The sequence below is a fragment of the Sciurus vulgaris genome, assembly GCF_902686455.1.
Source record: "Sciurus vulgaris genome assembly, chromosome: 14".
Classification (NCBI taxonomy): domain Eukaryota; kingdom Metazoa; phylum Chordata; class Mammalia; order Rodentia; family Sciuridae; genus Sciurus; species Sciurus vulgaris.
The window spans coordinates 24,665,003-24,688,383 of NC_136475.1; the positions used below are offsets into that span (position 1 = coordinate 24,665,003).

Below are 23,381 nucleotides of genomic sequence, written 5' to 3' on the forward strand. Positions count from 1 at the left end.
GTTGGTAAATGTCAATATATAGACTCCACATAAAACAAAGCTCTTTGGGGTGCTCCGTAACTTTTAAAGGTATAAAGGGGTAGTAAGATGAAACATGTGTGAGAATCATCGCTCTCTAAAGTAAGCCTCCCAATCCGTATATCCCGGTAGTGGGGGCAGTCACTGGGCTGTGCTGGTTGGGAGGGAGAGGGGCTGCATCTCTTCCATAAATACATTTTTTTGGCCATGGCCCATGTTCTGGGTTTCAGGAAACAGGCTTCTCACTGACTTCACTTTCTACAAATAATTAGGGTCATTTGGATAATTTTTTTGTTAACTCATGTATGTCAAGTCCCTTTCTTTCTCTCTTTCTCTGCATATGGGTATAAATATACTTGCCAAATCCTGAAACACTTGAAAATGTCTTTTCGAATCTTTGAACATATGTGATCAATTGACTGTGAGTCTGGGAAAAATTTTGTAGCTAGTTTTCTGATTCATCAATTTGGCTTTCTCCAACTTCCATCCATTCTTTTTTTGTCAAATTATTGAACTTGCAACATGTTAAATTGAATCTTGGAGATTTGTCAGCAGCTCCAAAACCAGAAAGTATTCCACTGGAGTCAAAAACCTATACATTCTGAGGAACGTTCTAGACCAGAGCCAGCGTACATTTTCTGTAAAAGACATGAGAATAAATATTTTAGACTTTGTGAGTCATATGATCTTGGTCAGGACTACTTGGCTCTTCCATTTTGGTGTGAAAATGGCCATAGACAATATGGCAATGAAGGAGTGTAGCTGTGCTCCAAGAAAATTTTATTTATGACATTAAAATGTGAATTTTGTATAATTTTTGTGTGTCACAAATATTATCCTTCTTTTTATTTGGAAAACCATTTTAAAAGAGAGAACCATTCTTTGTTCATAGACCCTACCAAGACAGGTGAAGAGGGGGAAGTGACCTACAGGTAGAAGTTTGCTGACCTCTGGGAGATCATTCACCATTCCCACAGGACTCGCACAAAGGACAAACAGGCATCACTCAATCATCTGGTTCCTGCTGCACACTGAGATTGGGAAGATAGGAAGAGAATTTCTTTGGAACCTGGTCAGTGTGTTCTTTTACCCCTGTATCTCCTCGTTGGGGAGGGGAAGACATGATGCACTCTTCTCACACCAAGTGAGAGCGTTTTCAGGGAAACATTTCAAGTACTCCCAGACTGGAAGGTTTAAAGAAGGAAGACCTGGGACAGAGCTGTCCTCACCAGGACACAGAGTTGAAAGAAATATACTGGATAATGCTGCTTTCTCACTGCTGGAGGCTGAAAGGTTGGCTTCTGGGACTGCATGCAGACCCTTTGAGGGAAGCCTGCTAGGGTAGGTTTTTAAAAAATTCTCTCCAAGCTGGGCATGGTGGTGCACACCTGTAATCCCAAGGACTCAGGAGGCTGAGGCAGGAGGATCACAAATTCAAGGCCAGATCCTTGACAATTTAGCAAGGTCCTCAGCAACTTAATGAGAACCTGTATCATGTAAAAAATAAAAACAGCTGGAGATGTAGCACAATCTGGATCTGGGTTCAATCCCTAGTACCGAAGGAAAAAAAATTTTAAAAAGGATCCTGTCCAAAGGGTCTAACAGGAGGGATGAGGAACCCCTGACAGCTTGTCTGCTAGAATGCACTCCACAGGCTGAGGGTTAGACAGGAGGCCTGCTTTTGTACATCATGGGAATTGTCATCAGTGTCTGAGGGCAGAATCAGCACGGAAGGAGCTGACCATGGCGCACGTGCCACTCAGCAGCAGAGCTAGCCAGGCAAGACTTCATCCAGGGCTGGCCCTATGGACACAGGCATGGGCAACTGAATAAGTGGAGCTACTCATGATAAGGTCACTTCAAAAGAGTCTGTGCTGTAGGGGATTGTCTGTGGTCCTTTAGGTGATCATGAAAAGCAGAACTTCCTGATGTATGAGTAGTGAAGGCATAAAACTTAACAGATGCCCTTCTCTGCAAGCACTGGAACTTAAAGCAACTCTCCCAGATGTTGTGCCCTGGGGGGAAGGCCTGACAATGTGTCTTTCACCATATTCATCTTCTTCCTGAGACTCTGGACAGATCACCAAAGGCACCTAGCAACGGGACTGGAGAAGGAGCCAGGCTAGTGTGATGAAACTAATTGCAACCTTCTGCCTCTACTCCAGGTTGAAAACTGGGAGCAAGGAAACCCTGGGTTTTTTTAAAAAATATGTTTTCAGTGTTTTACATTATTCTGGACAAAAGTTATATGTTTATTATTCTGATTTGGATTTTTTTAAGGCTATGCGTTACTAAGAAATCTATGAGTCCTGCCCAAGAGTCCATTCAAAAAATTACTGTCCGAGTGAGGAGTACTGAGGAAAAAAGAAAAAAAAAAAAATTAAAAATAGGTGGCTCTCTGGTTGTGCTTGTACAATGAATGTATATGATTCGGGGCTATCAAATCTTTTCCTAACTGCTGATTTTGTGTGTTGTCCTTCAGGAGGAGGATCTATGTATTTCAGGGATAGAGTTATCATAAGTTTTGTCCCTGGTCATGACATTCAAGCCCAAACAAAGAAAGTAGGCAAAATTTTAGTTTCATTATATCTGGGCAGGAGTGCTTCACCGAAGGAAGGTCCTATTGCACAAAAGGTAAAGGTACCCCTTCCCCAGTGCCAGTCTCAACTTGTGCTCAAGTGCAGGGCTGGGGAGCCTCAGCTTGGATCTTGGCGACCCCTACCCCCAGAGCTGGCCATCATGGTGCAGTCAGCAAAACTGCACAAGGGTTCTGTATGCCTGCAGCTCCCCCTAGCATAGCTGTCTTTAGAAAGATCACCCTCACTCCCAGACAGGAGAGCCACCCTCCTCCTTCAGATGGCATGCTCCCCGTGCCAGGTGGGATCTGGCAGGCATTTCCCAGCGGCACTCTCTCGTGGACCCTGTGTGCTGCGCTTCTGCAGATAGGCTAGCGGAACTGACCTTCAGCATGGACTCTCAGCGACCACACCTCCAGCAGGCATGGCTGTCCACTTGTCTGTGTGAATGGAATTCTTCTAGAGGATCCACCCTCTTAGTTTTTGCTTGTTAAGGGTATCAAAATTTTATTTAATAAGACTTTTTTTTTTTCCATTTGTCTTGGCAATGATTTAATGGGTATGACACCAAAAGGGCAGGCAACAAAAGCAAAAATAAAAGTGGGACTACAGCCAACAAGAACATTTCTTCACAGCACAGGAAATAGAAATATGAAAAGGCAACCCAGGAAATGGGAGAAAATATTTGCAAATCATATATCCAATAAGAGGTTAATGTCTTATATATATGGATATTTTATGACTAAATACCACAAAGAACAACAAAAATGAATAGTCTCATTTAAAATGGGTAAAAGATCTACATAGACGTTTTCCCAAGGAAGATATACAAGGAAATTGGTCAACAAATACATGAAAAAGTTCCCAACATCATTAATCATCAACATTAGGGAAATGCTAGTCAAAACCACAATAAGATATCACCTCAGTGCTATCAAATTGTTAGCATGGATATTATTGAAAAGCAAAGAGATTACTTAGGATGAGGACAATAGGGAATGTTTACACATTGTTCATGAGAATGAGAATTGGTATGGCCATTATGGGAAACAATATGGAAATTCATCAAAAAATGAAAAGTTGAACTGCCATATGATCCAGGAATTCCTACCTCAAAGAGTAATTTTCATTCCTGTGTTCATTGTGGCACTATTCATAGTAGCCAAGGTATGCATCAACCTAAGTGACAATCAACAGATGAATGGATAATGAAAATATAGTGTATATACAAAATGGAATATTATTTGGCTTTAATATAGAAATCCTGCCATTTGTAACAGCATTGGTGAAATTGAGTGAAATAAGGCAATATGCCAAAAGACAGATACTGCATGATCTCACTTATATGTGGAATCTAAAAATATTGAACTCATTGTTACTGTAGTTAATAGTAATGTAAGTTTGAAAGGCGGTAAGAGAGTAGATCTTAAGTACTATCACCACAAAACTATAAATGAATAGGTATGTTAACAGCTTGACTGTGGTAACTATTTCACAATGTACACATATATCAAAACAACATGTTCTGCAGCTTGAATAAATATATATACATATATATGATTTTTGTTTGTTAAATATGCCACAATTAAGAAAAAGAAATGTGTCATCTCTAAATAGAGGTAGTTTTATTCTTTCCTATCTGAAAGCCTATTATTTTATGTTATTCCCTAATAGCCCTGTAGAATATCCAAATATGTTTAAATGTGAAAATGACAGATATCCACATTTCATTTATGATGTCAGGGAGCTGACATTAGAAGAGTTAACAAACTCTTTCACCATCGTGCATCATGCCAGCTGTGTTTGCATGCAGGTGTTATTTTTCAGGATGAGGAAGTATCCATCTATTCCTAAGTTATTGAGTGTTTCTGTCCCTTAAGTATCTGAATTTTACCAAATGCTTTTACTGGACCCTCTGAGACAATCTTGTGCTTTTTTGTCCTTGATATAAGATATTTTTAAGTATGAAAACAATATTGCATTCCTTGCATAAATTACACTTTGTGATGTTGTATAATATTTACATATTATTTAATTCCACTTACCAGTATTTTTGTTATTGGATTATTATTTTTTATTTATCCTTTTTGGTTATATACACCACCAGGTCGTACCTGACATAATCACAAAAGCATGGAAAGCAACCTACTCTGATTCAGTCCCCAGCACTTCCCCACTACCCCTCCACTGATGCCTCTTCAGTACATTTAAAGTTTATATTTTTTAAAATTAGTGGCCTGTGGATACACACAATACTGGGACTCACCGTGCCACATCCATGCACGCACATACGAAAGTTCAGTCATATTTCTTCCACTCTTCTTTTAAAAATCTGAAATCTGAATACATTTCACCTCCAGACAACCAGAGAGGTGTACCCTGCATTTAAATCTTGAACTTAACGAAAGCACCCCCTTTAAAAGGCAATCTCTTTTACTTTAATAACTCTCTGGGGGTGAGGAAGAGTGGACCAACGTCCCCACAGCAAAATCCACATTTACTTTGGTTAGAGTCTTGTTGAACAAAGTATTGTAAACATAATAATATGGAAATGTTTGCATCACAGTCTGCAGTTGTATATGATGAAGCTCGAGAAGTTGAAGATGAATCAGAAATGCTTTCTTTTTTTATTAAGATGAACTTTTTATTTTAGAGTAGTTTTATTTATTTATTTATTTTTAGAATAGTTTAGATTTGGGGGGAAATTAAGATAGTACCGAGTTCTTGTGTACCTCAGGCCTTGTAAGTAAAAGAACTCTCTTTTTTGATATTTGCATAATGAACAATCGCTGTTTCCAGACCAAAGAGCAAATTTGTTTACTTTCCAGTGTAATAAAGATAACATGTCCCTAAAAGACAGCACTTGAGGGCAAGGAAACCAATACAAACATTTAACTTATCCTATTTACTGTGCTGGGAGTCACTAAGTTCTTTGTAACATCAAAAATCCTTTACTCCATGTACAGAGAATCAAAATGCATACCATTTGTTTACAATTAAAAAAAAATCCACAAGTCTCTGGGTGTGGTGTGCACACCTGTAATCCCAGTAGCTTCGGAGGCTGAGGCAGGAGAATTGAGAGTTCAAAGTCAACCTCAGCAACTTAGCAAGGTCCTATGCAACTCAGTGAGACCCTGTCTCAAAACAAAAATCATAAAAATAAGGGCTGGGGATGTGGCTCAGTGGTTAACCACCCTTGGGTTCAGTTCTCTGTATAAAAATATCAGACTCTTCACAGGTTTGACACCTTTCCCTTAATTTAGGGTTAGTACTAGTACTGATGTCTCTCAGCTAAATTTAAGTCTTTTTGAGTTGCCAATGCTAAAAAAAAAGTTTTAAAGAGGGATACAACATATAAGAAATTAAAATTTATCAAAGTTTTAACTTCTGAATGGAATAGGGAACCAGTGAGACGTCACAACTCATTGGAAGGAGAGATTAAAGACACATTTATATGAAGTAAATGAATGTTGAAATCCAATTCTAAATGGACACAAAACTGTTTTTTCCATGGGAGGGGCCTAGGGTGGGGAAGAGGGTGGAGGTGATCTAGGGAAATGGAGTTTCCATTCTTGCAAGAATTATTTGCATTGCTATCAGTTATCCACAATTTAGAAATGAAAAATGATTCCAAGACAAGGAAAATTACAAACACTGTAGAAGGTTTGCTGTAAATAATACAGTTTTGCATAATAATCTTTGTTTTTTGCAAAGTCTTACTTTTTCCTTACACCAATGTGCTACAAGAATGTTTCCAAGGTTATTGATCAAATGTGACAGAATTAAAAGGACAGGATGAGGTTTGAAAAACTAAGCTTATCCATATACATAGGAAAGATATTGGAAGAAGTTCTAATGATCAGATCTGGGCCTGGGGTTTGACACAAGAACATTCTAACAGTGGTATTGACTCAGGCAGTTCCCTCTACTGACCACAAGGTGTTGCTAAGCAGGCATGATGACCCAGGGCAGGAGGGGAAGGAGCCCAGTGGCAATATCTAATCCATCTGTTGTTCCATTGATTCACACATTTGGGGAGTCCCAAGATGTTTTTATTCCTGCACCTATTCCAAGGTCTGGCACATAGTAAAGTACTCAGTCCTGTGTCTCTTGAAATGAATTATTCAGAACACAGGGAGTGCTTTTACACTGTAGGCATAAAAAAAATTTAAATCACATGACATTTCTGTGTAAACCTAATATTATGGTTTGTATCTTAAGTGTACCCCAAAGGTCTGTGTGTTAAGGGCCTGGGTCCCAGCAGATGAAGCTATTGTTGCCAGTGAAACTTTAAGAGGTGGGGCCTGGTGCAAGGCAGTGAAGTCACTGGAGGCATGTCCTTGAAGGGGATTACTGGATCTCTGTCCCTTCTCCTCCTTCTGCTTCCTGACTGCCACGAGGTGAGTAGTTTTGACCTACCACATATTCCCTTGCCATGGTGTTCTGCCTCACCACAGGTCCATAGTGATGAGGCCAAGTGACCATGGATTGAAACCAAAATAAACCTTTCCTCTTTTTAAGTTGTTTATCTCAAGTATTTTGTCAGAGCAAAGGAAAACTGACTAATACATTATCTGATCATGCTAGGACAAACGGAGAAAATATTCCAAATTAGAATCAGCTGGTAAATTCAAAGGAGATAAATGTATCCATGAATAAGACTTAGTCAATATATCGATGATGGTTTCTATTGCCTGTACAGATACAGCAAAATACTTGTTTGAATGTAGACACAGCAAATCATCCCTTTAATATTTTGTTTTGCTCAGGTGCCATCAAATGTTATTTCTTCTACTTCCACCCCCAATGCTTTCTAATAATTACTAATGAACTTCAGTGTAATGAGAAATGGGTTGGCAAGTCATCTACAGTTTTATGTGATCTATATTAATATAAAAATAAATTGAAAAATAGAGGAGCCATGACTGGTGGTTAGAAACATAGCTGGAAAGAGGGAAGAGAATGAATTAGGAAGCTCTCAGAGAGTCTTGAGTATAGAACTTCTTCCTTCCCCTAATGCTTCTGTCTCCTCAGAGGCCCTCAAGAACATCTGTTGATTTTACCTGTCTAGGGACCTCTCCTTCTTCTACTAGTTCTGCACCTTCATTTTATTTTGGGGGAAAATTCCCTGCCCCCATGGAGCATGGCCTCCTAGGGCCGTCAATCCACACATTGCCCCTTCGGATTCCTGAGAGGGAAGCCCCAAGTTGAACTAGGCCACTCAGAGCCTCGATACCTGGAGATCGCCACAGGGCCCAAAACCCACTGGAATACTTTCATCGTGGTGCCTTAAAGAGACGGGCTGTTAGCTTCTCTTGGAATCCTGCGGCTGCCCTGCTTCCTGTCCCTCCAGAGACACAAGTCTTCATTTTTCCTTCAAGTTCATGAGTCATCCTATTCTCTTCCAGTAAATTCCTATTTGCCTAGAGTAGCCAAATTTGATTTCAATTATAGTCAAAGAACACTGACTGGTACAAGAAGGAAAGGGAACTAGTCAGAAATCTAGTCCTGTGATTACTTCTATAATCTGTTGAACTAATTTCTGAAAAAGGGCCAACTCTGGGATAATGGAAGATGAGGGATAAATGAAGATGAGGGAAAACTAACATTTATGGACATTTATTATGTTCCCAAATGCTTCTGAACACTTTTGTGTACTGTTTCATTTAATCTTCAGAACAACCCCATTGGCTAGGTGCTATTATCCCCATTTTATAGATGAGAAGACTGAGGCACAGAGCAATTAAATAACTTGCCCATCTTCAATGTCAGGTTTTCAAAATTACATTAGTTTTCTAGGGCTTCCATAACAAATCATCACATAGTGGGTAGTTGAAAACAACAAAACGTATTGTCTCAGAGTCCTGAAGGTTTCAAGTCAGCAGGGCAATGTTCCCTACGATGGCTTTAAGGGGGAGTCTTCACTTGCTTCTTCTAGCTTCTGGGATTGCTGGCAATACTTGGCATTGCTTGGCTTGTAAATTCCTCACTGTGACCCTGCCTCTAGCATCACATGGCTGTTTTCTCTCCGTGTGGCTCTCCTTTTTCTTTTCTTATAAAGAGAAGAGTCCTATTGGATTAAGGACCCATCTGCTCCAGCATGACCTCATTTCAGCTTAACTATTTACGTCTACAGCCACCCTATTCAAAAAATGTTGCTTTCTGAAGTACTTGAGTTAGGACTTCTTTTTTGGGAGACACAATTCAATCCATAACCGAACTGTTAATAGGCGTCGTTCAAAAAAGATTTCTGTGGTCAAGCAAGTTTGGGAAACTATTATAGCAATCATTGATGTTCAATTTGTTAATCTGTAAGATCGTTTGCCAAATTGGAACCATAATGAACAGTTTCTCAAACAGGTTTGATTCCAGATTTGTTTTTTTACAGGCCTGTTTTGGGGCGAGTGTTCACGGTGGGCACGGTTCTCACACCCAGTGGGAGGCAGGGGCACCCTGTTGTGGTTCCTTCGTTCTGTTCTCTTTTTAATTGTTTGTTCCATTTAGTTATACATGACAGTGGAATGCATTTTGATTCATTATATATAAATGGGGTACAACTTTTCATTTCTCTAGTTGTACATGATGTAGAATCACACCATTTGTGTAATCATACATGTACATAGGGTAATAATGTTTGTCTCATTCCACCATCTTTCCTTCACCCCACCTCCTCCCTTCCCCTCATTTCCCTCTACACAATCCAACGTTCCTCCATTCTTCCCTTAACCTCCCCTTCCCCTGTTACATATCTTCATCCACTTACCAGAGAAAACATTTGGCCTTTGGTTTTTTGGGATTGACTTATTTCACTTAGCATGATATTCTCCAACTCCATCCATTTACCTTCAAATGCCATAATTTCATTCTTCTTTATGGCTGAGTAATACTCCATTGTGTATATAGACCACAGTTTCTTTATCCATTCATCTATTGAAGGGCTTCTAGATTGGTTCCAAATTCTAGCTATTGTGAATTGAGCTACTATAAACATTGATGTGGCTGCGTCACCACAGTATGCTGATTTTAAGTCCTTTGGGTATAAACCAAGGAGTGGGATAGCTGGATCAAATGGTGGGTCCATTCCAAATTTTCTAAGGAATCTCCATACTGCTTTCCAGAGTGGTTACAACAATTTGTAATCCTACCAGCAATGTATGAGTGTACCTTTTTCTCCACGTTCTCACTGACATTTATTGTTGCTTGTATTCTTGATGATTGCCATTCTGATTTGGTAAGATGGAATCTTGGGGTAGTTTTGATTTGCATTTCTCTAATTGCTAGAGATGTTGAACATTTTTTCATATATTTTTCTTCTGACACATCTTATTTTATTCAGATAGCTATCTGATCACATATGGTCCAAGAAAACTCAAACAATAAATCAGATATAATCAGATGTTAAAGACTGGTCTTCATGCGTCATAGCCAACGATGCCACGCTTGCCTATGATCTCTTTGATATAAACCCACATCCAACTTCAGTGGCCATCAAACCATTCCTCACAGCTTCCTCAACTGTGAGCTGTTTGAAGCTACCAGTTTGGGCACTGTTGACTTTTTTTTTCTGAATAGCTGTAGAGATCTCAGCAGGGGTTGGAGGAATGAGCTCAGCCTAGCATAATGCTAAAATGTGACCAATCAGGGCTTCCAGGAAGTCCCAGCAGTGTTCACCAGCGCCGGGCCTTCTCTGCCAGGTAACGCACAAACTGGGCCATGGTTCTAGGGTAGAAGGTCTGTTACCCCAAAAGGTTGGCTGAATGTCGCCCCCCTGTATAACTTCTTCTATGAAGTGTCTGCTCAGTTCCTTAGTCCATTTATTGACTGGTTATTTGTAGTTTTGGTGTTAAGTTTTTTGAGTCCTTTATAAATTCTGGAGATTGGTGTTCTATCTAAAGTGCGGGTGGTAAAGATTTTCTCTCCCACTCTGTAGCCTTCCTTCTGTTCTTGTTTCACCTCCTACCCACTATGTCATCTTGAGACAACTGCTTTTCTTATCCGAACCTGAGTCGCCTTATCTCTAAGATAGGGGCGAAAATAGACTTTCCCTACCGGGTTCTTGAGAGGAACAAATTAAATGAAATAGGCTGACAGGGCCTGCAGAGAAGTACATGTTCACTTAACAGTAGGTCCCTCAGGTGTGCTAACCAAAGGGCTTTGGATTTCTTGGTATTGCTATTAAACATTTTCAGGGTCTCAAGAACAATTCCTAAGCAGGATAGTTTCTACCAATAAGGTTTTCTTGTTCATCTTCCTCTTCTTTTCATCATTTAATTTTTCTGTCTAGGAGAATGCTTTTCTTTATGGTAATAAAAATTTGCACCCAACTGTATTTTTAATGTTTCCAGTATTAGCAAAGCATGGACTGTCTGGCCCTACAGTTCCTTATTCTGCCCTTCCAGCCCGCTGAGGGGAAGAGGATGTGATCATGCGATTGCTAGCAAAAGGGAAATTGTGAAAGAGACCTCACTGTGAAAAGGACAACCCACAACCGCCTGGGGTCTCAGAGGAGGGTGAGCTTCTGAGAGCACTTGTCAGAGAGGAGACCCCTCTCTCCTTCTGTCCATCGGCATGGAACCAAAGCAGATCAGAGAGGGCTACCTTGTGAAGAGGGTAAGTAGAAACTCCACTCACAAGTCTGTCACTGGAAACAGGTTAGGGGGAGAATGGTGTCCGGCTTTGAACTCTACGCAATTCCTTTTGGGAATGTTTTCTGCTGGACCTGCTGGGTTAAAACAGGAGCTCACTGCAGCATGTAGAACGTCGGGGTGGAGGAGTCCACACGTATTCTACTCCTTCTGTCTCTTAAAGGGAAATTGACCCAGCTCAGGCTTTAGCACAGTTTAATCTTATTGATCTGAGAATTCCAGACTGCAGGATCAGGAAAGCGGGGACTACTTTCACTCCCTCACAACTTAGAACACCCTTTTTTAAGAGCCAAACATGTGCATTCCGATGAAAGAGCCAAACTCTTCTATTGCAGAGGTCACTTGGGCAGATTTTTCCTTTTTGTAAAATATAAATCCACCTTCAGGGTTTTTTTTTTTTTTTGAGGGGGGGTGATTAGAAATAAATTGAAAAATGATATAATAATGATAGCTTAATTTGGGGGCATCCTCTTAAAACTGATGCATAAAAAAACCCTTATCTTTTAAAAATTGCATTGAAATCTCTTTACTCACAGCTCTTAGTGAATTTGTATAATAGGCCCTCAAAGTGGTAGAAGCATAATTTTAAAAAGTAGGAAATAGAGACCTAGTGTACTCATCTCGTGGTGTGGTATCAGGAACGTTAAATTTTGTTAATGCTGCTGGTCTTTCTTCTGATGCTAGCTGGGTGTGTTCCGGTTTGATGTGAAAAGCCCCTATGTTGAATTCACACATGGGACTTGTTGGCATCCTGTGGGCAACACCTATACACACATGCGTGCTCAACTAACCCACATGAACCCAGCATTTCAGAAGTGAACCGAATTTCAGTACATCCCTTCCAGTGCCATTCAGTTTAGTTGGATGAACATCCAACATGACTCTGTTTTTAGGCCATCCCTTTGTTTCACAGTTTTAGCCTAAAATGGTCTACCTCTTTTTTTTTTAAAGACTACTTTTTTAAACTATATTTTTTAGTTGTGGGTGGATACAATACCTTTATTTTGTGTTTATGGGGTGCTGAGGATCGAACCCAGTGCCTTATGCATGCTATGTGAGTGTTCTACTTCTAAGAGAACTGAACAGCGTGCATTGCTGCCTAGTCCCATTCTGATTTTGTGCTGAAAGGGACCTTGATCAGCTGGCCTCACTCCCTCAATGGCACAAGAGGAGACTGAGATCCAAGGTCACAAGGGTATGACAGAGTTGGGACCAGAAACACACTCTAACTCCTGGCACTGACTCATGGCACTGAGCTCTGTTCAGAAACCCAGGATTTTTGCAGAGCAAATTTAATCTAAGTCAGTGTTTGTAATGTATTTGCATTGGTGAGTTATGAGTTGATGCTGGAGGATAAAAGTGCCCCTGGCTGGTATTCTCTCTGGCTAATTGTATGGAAGGATCCCAAATTTGAAACATCCTTTGGAAAAGACACAGGTTCACACACAGAGATACCGTATATGTAGTTTTTTTATGATAGGCACTGGTCCTTGCTCTGAAAAACCATAATAATCAACGTTGACTGATTTGCCTGATGCACTTGGGCTTTTTGAGAAAAGCAAGTGAATGGAAACATTTTCTGCAAGGTTTTGTTTTTCAAAACAATTTAAGATATCTCCCAATGAAATTTGCTGTTATAAAGTTTGCATGCTTGTATTTTAAATTCTTTCAATTACAAAATATGGAAGATTAAATCTGCAATAAGTGAGGTTGTTTCACCAGAAAAGGAAGAAAATGGAGGGTTATGAAGCATATGAACTTAGATTAATAAATAACTTAATTAGTGAGAATCATTCTCTCAGATTATGGCTCGTAGATACTCATTTAGAAAAGTGCCTGCAGAAAAACATAGTAAAATTTCATACTGATATTTTCACAGTTTATATCTTTCAAATGTTTTATGTTTTCAATTTACATCTTCCCTACTTTTTGTATTTTTATTAGGGTCCACTTGAATACTCTCTATACTAATTCTCTAATTTGGCATTTTGTTTCTGTTTTAAAAACTTATTTTCAGGGCCTCATGCTTGGTAGGCAAATGCTCTACCACCAAGCTATATCCCAGCCCTCTAATTTGACTTTTTTGGGGGTTGGGACACTTTACCACCCAGCTATAACCCTGCCCCCCATTTTCCCATTTTTTTGTACGAAGGGGTGCCTACCCACTGAGCCACATCCCCCAGCCCTTTTTCAAACTTTTTTTTTTTTTTTTTAATTTTGAGTCAGGACCTCGCTAAGTTGCTGAGGCTGGCTTTGAACTTGTGATCCTCTACCTCAGCCTCCTGAAGCTGGGATTATAGACATGTGCCACCTCATCTGCCCCGCTCCCCAGCCCTTTCTGATCTTATTTTGAGACAGGGTCTCATTAAGTTGCCCAGACTGGCCTTGAATTTGGGATCCTCCTGCCTCAGCCTCCTGCATATCTGGGATTATGGTTATGTGCCACCATACCTGGCTAATTTGACATTTTAAAGAAAACTCTGGTTCAAAAATGTTCCCTTTGTCAGTTGTGGAACTAAACCTGAAGCCAGACTTCCCAATAAGGTGCAAAAGTTCTTAACTTCTTTAGGGGTTAAGTTTTTTTTCAGTTATTTCATATGTGGATTAAAAACTGTATTAGGAATCTAATACATAGCATGTACCACGTAAGTGACTATAGTCATTAGTATCAGCACCAGCATGCAATATAGTAAGCCCTCTCTTAGAAGCTAATAGGAATATGTGCTGTTTCCTGGGTTGGTGGCCAAGTTAATCATGAAGAAAGAGCCATGAAAATCTTTCTCTGACGACTGTTTCTCTGGGCCTTGACCAGGTCTATTTGTGTGAAAGCATGATAAGCAGCAATAGTTGAATCTCCCTGCTTTCATCTTTTTGTCTTATGCAGTTTAAGATACCTGGGTAGTAATAAAGGACAACTTTTTTTTAGATCCTGTTTTATGAAATAATTTTATTGAAGAGATGATATTTTGGGTAGAAAAAATATAACATTCCTGCTCACACAGGAATTTTATCAACTTAGAAATCTTGGTCTTGACAGCCAATGGGCTAGTAGACACAAAACATTTCTGTTTTTCTTCTTTTGAGAGGTGATATTTCACAATTTATGTTTCATCTTTGGCCTCTTAACATCTTAAAGAAAGATAATGGTTAAGATAATGGTTGGCCTCTGAACATCTTAAAGAAAGATAATGGTTAACGAGAAAGAAAACACATTTTCCAATCTTTTCATTCCAAACACCCAGATCTCCTTGCCTCAAAGTCTTGTCACTTCTGATATTTCTTTTCCAAATAGCGTTTAGACCCAACTAGTTAGCAGCTGGCTGGTATAAAAATGCAACCTCAATCAGTCTTTACCACCCTGCGATCCCCATCTTACAGTTGAGAAAATTGAGGCTCAAGGAGAATAAGTGACGTGTTTCCCTATGGAGAAGTTGGTTAGAGGATGACCTGGGATTCAGACTCAGGATCATGCAGTGTTCTGAAAGGCAGGCTACTCAAGCCAGCAAAAGGGAGGTCAGATGAACTTGGCAGAATCAGAGTGGGGCCTGGACAAATGATATTGTGGGCAAGACTGGGTTTAGTAACCTCGGCCTCCTTTTCTCTCCGATTAGGGGGTTATTTTGCATGTTTTTGAATACATACTGCTGAATTGAAAATGTCCATATGCATAGCTTTAAAAAAGAGAATGGAGCAAATGAATACAATAAATAAACTAGACTCCTCCAAGTCATTTCCCTCATTGCAGGAGGTTTATGGAGCAGGCCATGGGTTCCACAACGGCCATTCCAGCAACCATTAGGTACAACGGGACTGACTCGGTGGCTTTGGGACTTGGATGTCCTGTGAGACTGAGAGAAAGCGCTGGAATTAGGGAAGTGGGAAAGAGGAGGATATGGGACTGAGGCAGGAAAGAAAAGACTGCAACAAAGTGTGGCAGAGGGGAATAGTCCAGGGCAAAAGAGAGAGCAGGAGAATCTTGGGTCCTCGCCCGGAATTCTTCCTACAGCTGCCTTGTCTTCTGGACAGGATGAAACATCCCAAGAGATCTGCATCCATTGCTTTGTCATCATGGTAACACATGTGGTGTCTGCCAGCAGCAGGGACAGTTCTAAGTATTTAGTGCATTCATACATTCAGGTGACATACTTAGAACAACCCTGCACAATAGGTACAATTATCCTTACTTTGCAGATAAGGAAGTTGAGGTACAGAAAGGCAGGGGACCTCACCCAAAGATCCCCAGATAAAAGTGGCACATCTGGTTTGGAACCTGGTAGTGTGGCCTCAGTTTCGAGAAGAGTTGAGTTTAATCACTTTCCATTTGACCCTCTTGGGTTCATATTGCAGTAACTTTCTTTTCCAAAGCGCTCTTTGCTGTGATAGGTGGGACTCAGAAGAACCTCAAGCCAGAATAATTCCACTGTTGTCTCCAAAATTCTACTTGTTCCCTGCCCCCACCACCAGTTCTGGAGATTGAACCCAGAGGATGAGTCACATCCCCTGTCCTTTTTATTTTTTAAAACAGGGTCTTGCCAAGTTGCCGAGGCTGGCCTCAAATTTGTCATCTTCCTGCCTCAGCCTCCTGAGTCTCTGGGATTACAGGCACACACTACTGTGCCTGGATACATAAACTGCGTTCTTACCTGTTTATATGGTGACCATTTTTCAAGCCCCTGCTCCCAGCTAGTTACTGTGTTAAGTCCTTTATCATCTTCTTTAACCTTTACAATGGGAAGTAGCTAATTTGTTATCGTCATTTTACAGATGAAGAGACTAATGAAAAATTAAGTAATTTGCCCAGGGTCATAGAGCCACTTGAGATGTGAGCTCAGATTTGTTAAGATGCCTGAAATCAGGTTGTTAAGCACTCCATAACCTTTTCTGTAGTACTTGTATTTCTTACTTAATATGTTTTTCTTAAGAGATTGTTCAACTTGGAAGAATTTATTTGTGTAAAAAACATATTACTGAATAGACCAGTTCCCTTGACTTTAAATAATTTAGAGAAGCACAAAATGACCATTTGTTTGGGATGTTATAAGACAGAAAGCTAGATGTCATGATTTATGATGCAACAGAAATAAGGGTTTAATCTGAGCAGCAGCAATTTAAAATGACATGTCCCAGGGGTGTGGGAAAACAGGTGACAGCAATTCATAATTCTGTTTCAGTATGGGATTTTGATCATCTAATTTTTTCATCATATGTAAATTTCTTTGGAACTCCAGCCATACGTCAGTCTATGAAAAGAGAAGTTTGAGGGAAAGAGGAAGTAAAAGAGGTGTCTTCACTCTGTTGGAAGGGTCTAAACACAAAAATTCAATTGCCCCAACTGTCAGCCACGGATTGTGGCTTTTTTTTTTTTTTTCTTCCCCCATTACTGGGGATCAAACTTAGGGCTTCATACATGCTGGGCTAGTGCTCCAGCACTGAGCTCTAGCTCCCTCCCTTATTTTATGTAGAGACAGGATTTTGCTCAATTGTCGAGTCTGGCCTTGAACTTCCTGAGTAGCTGGGATCACAGGCACACAACACCCCTCAGAGTTGTAGCTTCTTTCAGTGGAGCTGGGCATACACAGGAAGCCATGCTCAAATTTGTGCATTTGTCACAACGAATTAGATGTTATTCTCCCCTGCTAAATTATGAACTGAGAGCAGGGACTGGATCTTGTTCATTTTATACCCCCAATACCAGGTTGTATCTGAAGCATAGACACTCTTTTATCTTTCGTTGGGTGAACTTGAAAGAAATTTGCCTAAAATAGACTTACAGAGACCAAGGAATCAGGGTTCAATATTATAGCAACATTTTTTTGTTGGGGGAGGTACCAGGAATTGAACTCAGGGACACTCAACTATGGCGTCATATCCTCAGCCCTATTTTGTGTTTTATTTAGAGACAGGGTCTCATTGAGTTGCTTAGTACCTTGCCATTGCTGAGGCTGGCTTTTGAACATAACAATCCTCCTGCCTCAGGCTCCCAAGCTGCTGGGATTACAGGCATGTGCCCCTGTGCCTTTTTAAGTATTAAAAAAAATAATTTCAGACAGGATATTCATTTTTAGATGATCGTGTAAAATATACTTCTTTTTTTTTCCGTGTGTGCCTCTTTATTTTTTAATTTTTTTAATTTTTAATTTTAATTAAAAATCATAAATTTTATACTTCTAACACTTCTTATTTTTGGACTTGCTAGTGAGCACCAATGGTTGGCAGGGTTATATAGAAATAGAAAAATAAAAGGGAAGTAGGAATAGCAGGCTTTTGGGGACAAGTGTGTAGAATCTCAGGGTAGAAAAGGATGTTAAATGTTGAATTAAATCTCTCCTCTATGGCCTGCCTGTCTTTTATTTTTCTATTAACAAGCATCTTGAATATTTATTTGTCAAGGAACTCACTAATTATTTCCTTTGAGTTATGCAGAAAATTGTTTTCTGAAAATTTCATTCAGTTGGACTCTAGAACAATGCAAGTGTTTCACACCTTTGAAGACAATTCTCATCTGCTCTGCCTGTTCCTTTTGGGGCTAAACATAGACAGTTCCTTCAGCAATCCCCCAATAGAGAAGGTGCCATTTTGGCATTCTCTTTTGAACCGGCTGCAATTTTATCTCAACCCAGTATAGTTCCTTCAGCACCTGACGAATATAGAATTATAGGGAATAGGTAGTATTTAAAGAGTGCTCACTGTGTGCCAGATACTGATTTCAGCAATTTACATGGATTGTTTCATTTAACCTTCCAACAACCCTAAGACATAGACATTATTATTATCCCCATTTGCCAGATGGAGAAACTTGCTTAAAAGTCACACTGCTAGAAAGTGCTGGGGTTGGGATTTGAGCTGGAGTCATCCAGTTCCAGGGCCCCTGGTCACTTCCTGCTATGCCCGTTTAAAGTTAGAATATCACTTCCGTTTTAGATCCTATGCTATTTATACAGCCCACAATGAATGTAGTTTATTTGTTTTGACAGTCCACATCTATGCTGAGTCATAGAGCTTTTTCCCACTCAAATGCCCATTTCCCCGAATCTCATGGAGATTTAAAAAAATTTAGATGGTCCTAAATTCTTTCGCTCAGTCAGACTATAATCACACTACCAGGTTTGCTCCTGGGTGAACACCAAGAAGGTTGAGGTGAGATAGGGAAAAATATAAGAATGGCCAAGAAGATCTATTGTCAGGTTACCAGAGTGAAATATTGGCAAGTTCCATCATCCTAATCTAACTCACCACTATCAGACCTGGAAGAGAGTTTAAGCTTTGTAAGTGGCCAATATCTCTTGTTTTTCAAAGTATTAGGTTCCTTATTTTGCATAATGATCCCAAATCCCAAATGGCACATCCTCCTGGGAGTTTGCTGACAGCTCCTAAAGCTACGTTTGAATAAGGAAAGCACAAACTCACTCTGGATGCTTTAATTGCCTGCTGAGGGACGCAGGACTGACTTCTACCAATTTATCCCAATTCCAAGGCCAAAAGTCCTGAGTGGTTGTGGCAGGTATTATCCTAGATAGGCCTAAAGTTGAATATTACACTTTATATTTGAAAGGATTTTAGCAGTCATCTGATTCAAACTCTGAAACTCTGTGAATACATCTTATTTTTAGTCATTTCAATTTTTATTGAACAGATTTGTCTATATATTTCTATAAAATTATATTCCAAATTTTAACATATAGTAATGGCAAATGTTAAATTTATTTACTAACTATCCACAATTTAAAAAAAAAATCCCAACCTATAGAAAAATGGGAAAACTACTACATTATCCATATACCTTTTACCTGGATTCATCCATTGGTAATGGGAGGGATGCATTTGCTTTTTCTTTCCCTAGCCCCATATTTCTCTACAAATATGCCCATGTATAATTTTATGTCAAGACATTTGAGAGTAATTTGCAAACATCATGCAAACTCACCCCACTACCTTCACACATATCTAGTAAGAACAAGGACATTCTCCTATACAATCTCCGATGTAATCTTGGATGCCATTATTGCACCCAAGAAATTTAACCACTGACACAATGCTGTTACAACTAATCTAACTTTTTACATTCAAACAACCCCATATGACTCAATAATATACACAACTGCTTTTAAAAAGTTCACTATTCAATCGTGGGTTGTGTGTTGCAGGAATATGCTGTTTCTCCAGGGATCAAATGAGAAAGGTAACTAAGGTAGAATACTTCTCTTCCATATAATCACCCTGGCCAGATATGGGTAGCACTGGCCTATAATCCCAATGAATTGGGAGGCTGAGGCAGGAAGATCACAAGTTCAAAATCAGCCTGGGCAACTTAGTGAGATCAGATCCTGTCTCAAAATAAAACATTAAAAGTGCTGTGTATGAAGGTCAGTGGTATAGCCCCTGGGTTCAATCCACAGCACCATATAAAAAGCAACCTGAACAGGACCATGTTACTATAATCATTGTGTATTTTCTCCTTGGAGTTAACTCTCAGACCTGTATACAGCTAAACAGAAGGACATTGCTTTTTAACTTGAAAGGAAATATATATACAATAAAGCATGTAAACTATGTCATAATTTTTTACATATGTATATATCATGTACATTATGCCCAGATCAAGAGGAAGACATTGACAGTATCCCATAAGAATCATTCTCTCCTTCCAACTCTATACTCCCATCGTAGTTTACCATTAGTGTAACTTCTCATTAATTATGCCTATTCTTGAACTTCACATAAATGGAATCACACTCAATTGCATTTTTTGCCTCTTCTTTTTTTCATTTCATCTATGAAATTGATCTGTGGTGTTGCAAGTATCAGTGGTTCATTTTTTAAAATCACTAAGTTGCATTCTGTTTTATGAATTTACTGTATTAATAATAAATTTATGTGTTTTGCACTGCACAATTTACTCATCCATTTTCCTGTTGATGGGTATTTGAGTTATTCTCCATTTTTGGCTATTATGAATGACGGTGCTATGAATGCTATGAATAATCTAGTATGTAACCTTTTTGGCAATATGCACCATTTCTCTAAGATCCGTGACCAGGTGTGGAATTGCTGGTGCAAAGGGCATGTTAACATGTTAACATTAGCTTTAGGATAAACTTTCCAAGTAGGATATAACATTTTGCACTCCTGCTAGCCATGTATAGAAATTTTGGTTATTCTTCCTCCTTGACAATTTTTGCTATTCTCTATCTTTATAAATGTTAGATACTCTAGTGGGTGTGTACAGGTATCTCATTGTGGTTTGAATCCATGTTTCCCTGATAAATAATGATGGTGAACACTTTTTCATGAGATTTTCAGATATCTTTTTTGATTACATGACTGTTTATCACTTTTGGCCCACATAAAATTTGTTTGTACCTTTCTTATTGATTTTAAGAAGTTCTTTATGTTCTGGATATGAATCTAAGATGTAAAACAGGAAGGGATTTGATTAAAATTATTTAATGTGTTGGTATAGTGTCTGACCTTGTCCATTTTTTGAAATGGGAAATAATGTAGTGTTACTCTGGATTAATTATGCCTGGGTAAAAGAGTGATAGTGTATTTTAGTTGAAAAAAAAAAAAAAAAAAGCAAACTCTTTTAGAACCCAAAACAAAGGAAATGTTTGGACAAGAATTTGTGATAGTTCCACAAAACTTTATCTTCTTTGCATAAATAGTCTTCCTTTTGGGCAACTAGACCGTTATATAGAGGCCCTTTGTGTTTGAGATAAGCAGCAGGATCTGCTGGGAGCTGGATGATAATTCTAATTTGTGGTAGTCATGACAGGGTGACATTGTGGGTCAAGGAATAGAGGAAAAGAAATTTACTTTCTTCCTTTTCCAAAGCTCTCTCCCAAATTAAACCAGAAAAAAGAAATGTCCTTAGTCTAGTCAGAATGGTTAATTTGTTGCTAAAGGAGCAGTTGGTGTTACTCCAAACTGAAACTTTGTTAAGTATTGATTTTCCTAAGAACCACATTGACAGCCATAGCATCGCTCATATTATAAACCAATTTGCAAGTGATTTTCATACCACCTAGCCATGCCTGCACACAGGCTGTTGTCTGAGTTTCTTTTTGACAACCATATTCAGATAAAATCCGATTGAACCAAGGGCTGGAAGCTCTGCAGCATGCACAGCACCGTACAGGCTCCATGCTCATGGTGGACACAGCTATTGTATCATGATATTTTCCCATTTTGTCCAGATTCAGGCATCTGCTGCTATTAAGTTTAAGCTAGCACTCAAGATAGAATCTACTTACCATCCTTGAGTTGAATTAAGCACAATCATTGCGGTTGGGAGCAGAAAATAAACCATAGAAAGTCAGCCTGGAATGCACAAGAAGGAGAGCAGAGATACAAATTGATTGTACTTACTTGGTCATGGCCCATGAGGGGTTTATAGGCTAATTATATATATATATGGTATCTTAGTTAAAAAACAATGTTAACAAAATGAAAGTTCCCTTCTCCAATGAAGGCTGCTTTCCTGAGCAACCTGATCATACAAATATGGATCGCCTCCCTGTATATTGACCAAAGCTGCACTATTTATTATTAAGTCTTGCATGTTTCTGTAGAATCATTTCAGAAAACATCATTATACTTTGTTTCTATTCTTGCATTAATCATTTCTTTATATCTTCCTCGTTTATCTTAAATATTCTTTATCACCTAAGGTGATTTTAAATTACAACCACTCATGCCACAAATTATTTATTGAAGACCTGGCAATATCCAGAGGAAGGTTCTTGACCTCCTGAAACACATAGTTCGGTGGCAACTTATAGTTGACAGAGTGTTTTATACACTTTATGTATAAAATGTGCATATGAATACATATATACATTTGTATGCACAATATATACATTGTATAATTCATATATAGATATAAGCATATATGCATGTTCATATATATATTTTATTCATTATGTAAACCTACTTAATACTTAATAATATGATATAAACTAGAACTATTATCTTCTTTTTAAAAAAACACTTGTAGTTCAGAAATTAAACTTTCCCCTTGGACATTGTAGAACTAATAAACTGTCAACTAATAAACAGGTCAAATGCGGGTTTGAGGTTTGACTCCAAGTTATCCTGTATTTTCAAGCACCCTAAATACACACATGCCATATGATAATCTAGGAGGCATGCAAGTCCAGGGATGACCCCAAACCTTATTCTACCAGAAAAGAAACCAAAGAGGTGACTTGTTTGGCTCACAAGTACATCCGTGAACAGGCTTCAGCTTTCCTATTCACTATTGCACCTGGCTTAATGTTCCAGTGCCTTCCTCACTCACAAGATGATAGTGAATCTGGTTCATTACCATTGAGAGAGGATAAAAGAGCAGCTGTGTATTGTGCTAAAACTCAAAGCATGGATGACATACAAATATGGCCATCTTTTAAGGTATTTAATAATACAACCTCCTGTTTATAACCATAGTTGAACTTGAAATGTCCTGTTCACATTATTTCCTTTAATATGTGCTACAGTCCTCTGAGGTAGTCATTGTCATCCCAATTTTTGTACTGGGAACTGAAGCTCAGAAATGTTGAGCATCAAGGATACAGCACAGCTTGGGTTTCAGAGGTTGTCTGAAATTCAGCAATTGCGGCAGCACGAGCTGGCCTTTCAAGTGAAGGCCGAATTGGGGTGGGACCAGATGTTGTTTACAACCATCTCAGGTGGCCTGAAGATCATATTTTGAAAGGGACTAGGAAAATTGCTTCCTATATTTTGACTCTGGAACATTAACTCTATAATTCTGATAAACACCCCAGGAATTAAAATTTTCTAAAAATTAAAAACCTTTCAACAAAATACCAGCAATTATCATTTTTCTATTTTTTTCTCTTCTCAAAATAGGCAGTTAAAAGCTTAAAAATACATGAAGACAAAGAAATATGAACTATGCTCAAAACTGTTCTCAAGGAGCTCTGCCCGTCTTAGCCCTTTCTGTTGTCATTACAGGGGAGCATGTTTAACACCTGGAAAGCCATGTGGGTTGTATTGTTAGAAGATGGAATTGAATTCTACAAGAAGAAAAGTGACAACAGCCCCAAAGGAATGATCCCCCTGAAAGGAAGCACTCTGACTAGCTCTTGTCAGGCTTTCGCCAAGAGAATGGTGAGTTGACATCATG

At 39.0% G+C, this 23,381-nt stretch overlaps 1 protein-coding gene and 1 pseudogene across 2 annotated transcripts in view; one reads left to right on the forward strand and one right to left on the reverse strand.

Moving 5' to 3' along the window:
* Nucleotides 1–9,908: 9,908 nt before the first annotated feature.
* Nucleotides 9,909–10,309, reverse strand: LOC306644196 (ATP synthase subunit g, mitochondrial-like; annotated as a pseudogene). Its single transcript has one exon. The product of its transcript is annotated as an ATP synthase subunit g, mitochondrial-like (transcript).
* Nucleotides 10,310–10,972: 663 nt separating this feature from the next.
* Nucleotides 10,973–23,381, forward strand: part of PLEK (pleckstrin) — a 28,596-nt gene continuing 16,187 nt past the window's right edge. The window contains exons 1-2 of the mRNA XM_079110871.1: nt 10,973–11,204; nt 23,210–23,365. Coding sequence (XP_078966997.1) covers nt 11,163–11,204; nt 23,210–23,365 — 198 coding nt within the window. The 5' untranslated portion in view covers nt 10,973–11,162. The remainder of the gene's footprint in view (nt 11,205–23,209; nt 23,366–23,381) is intronic.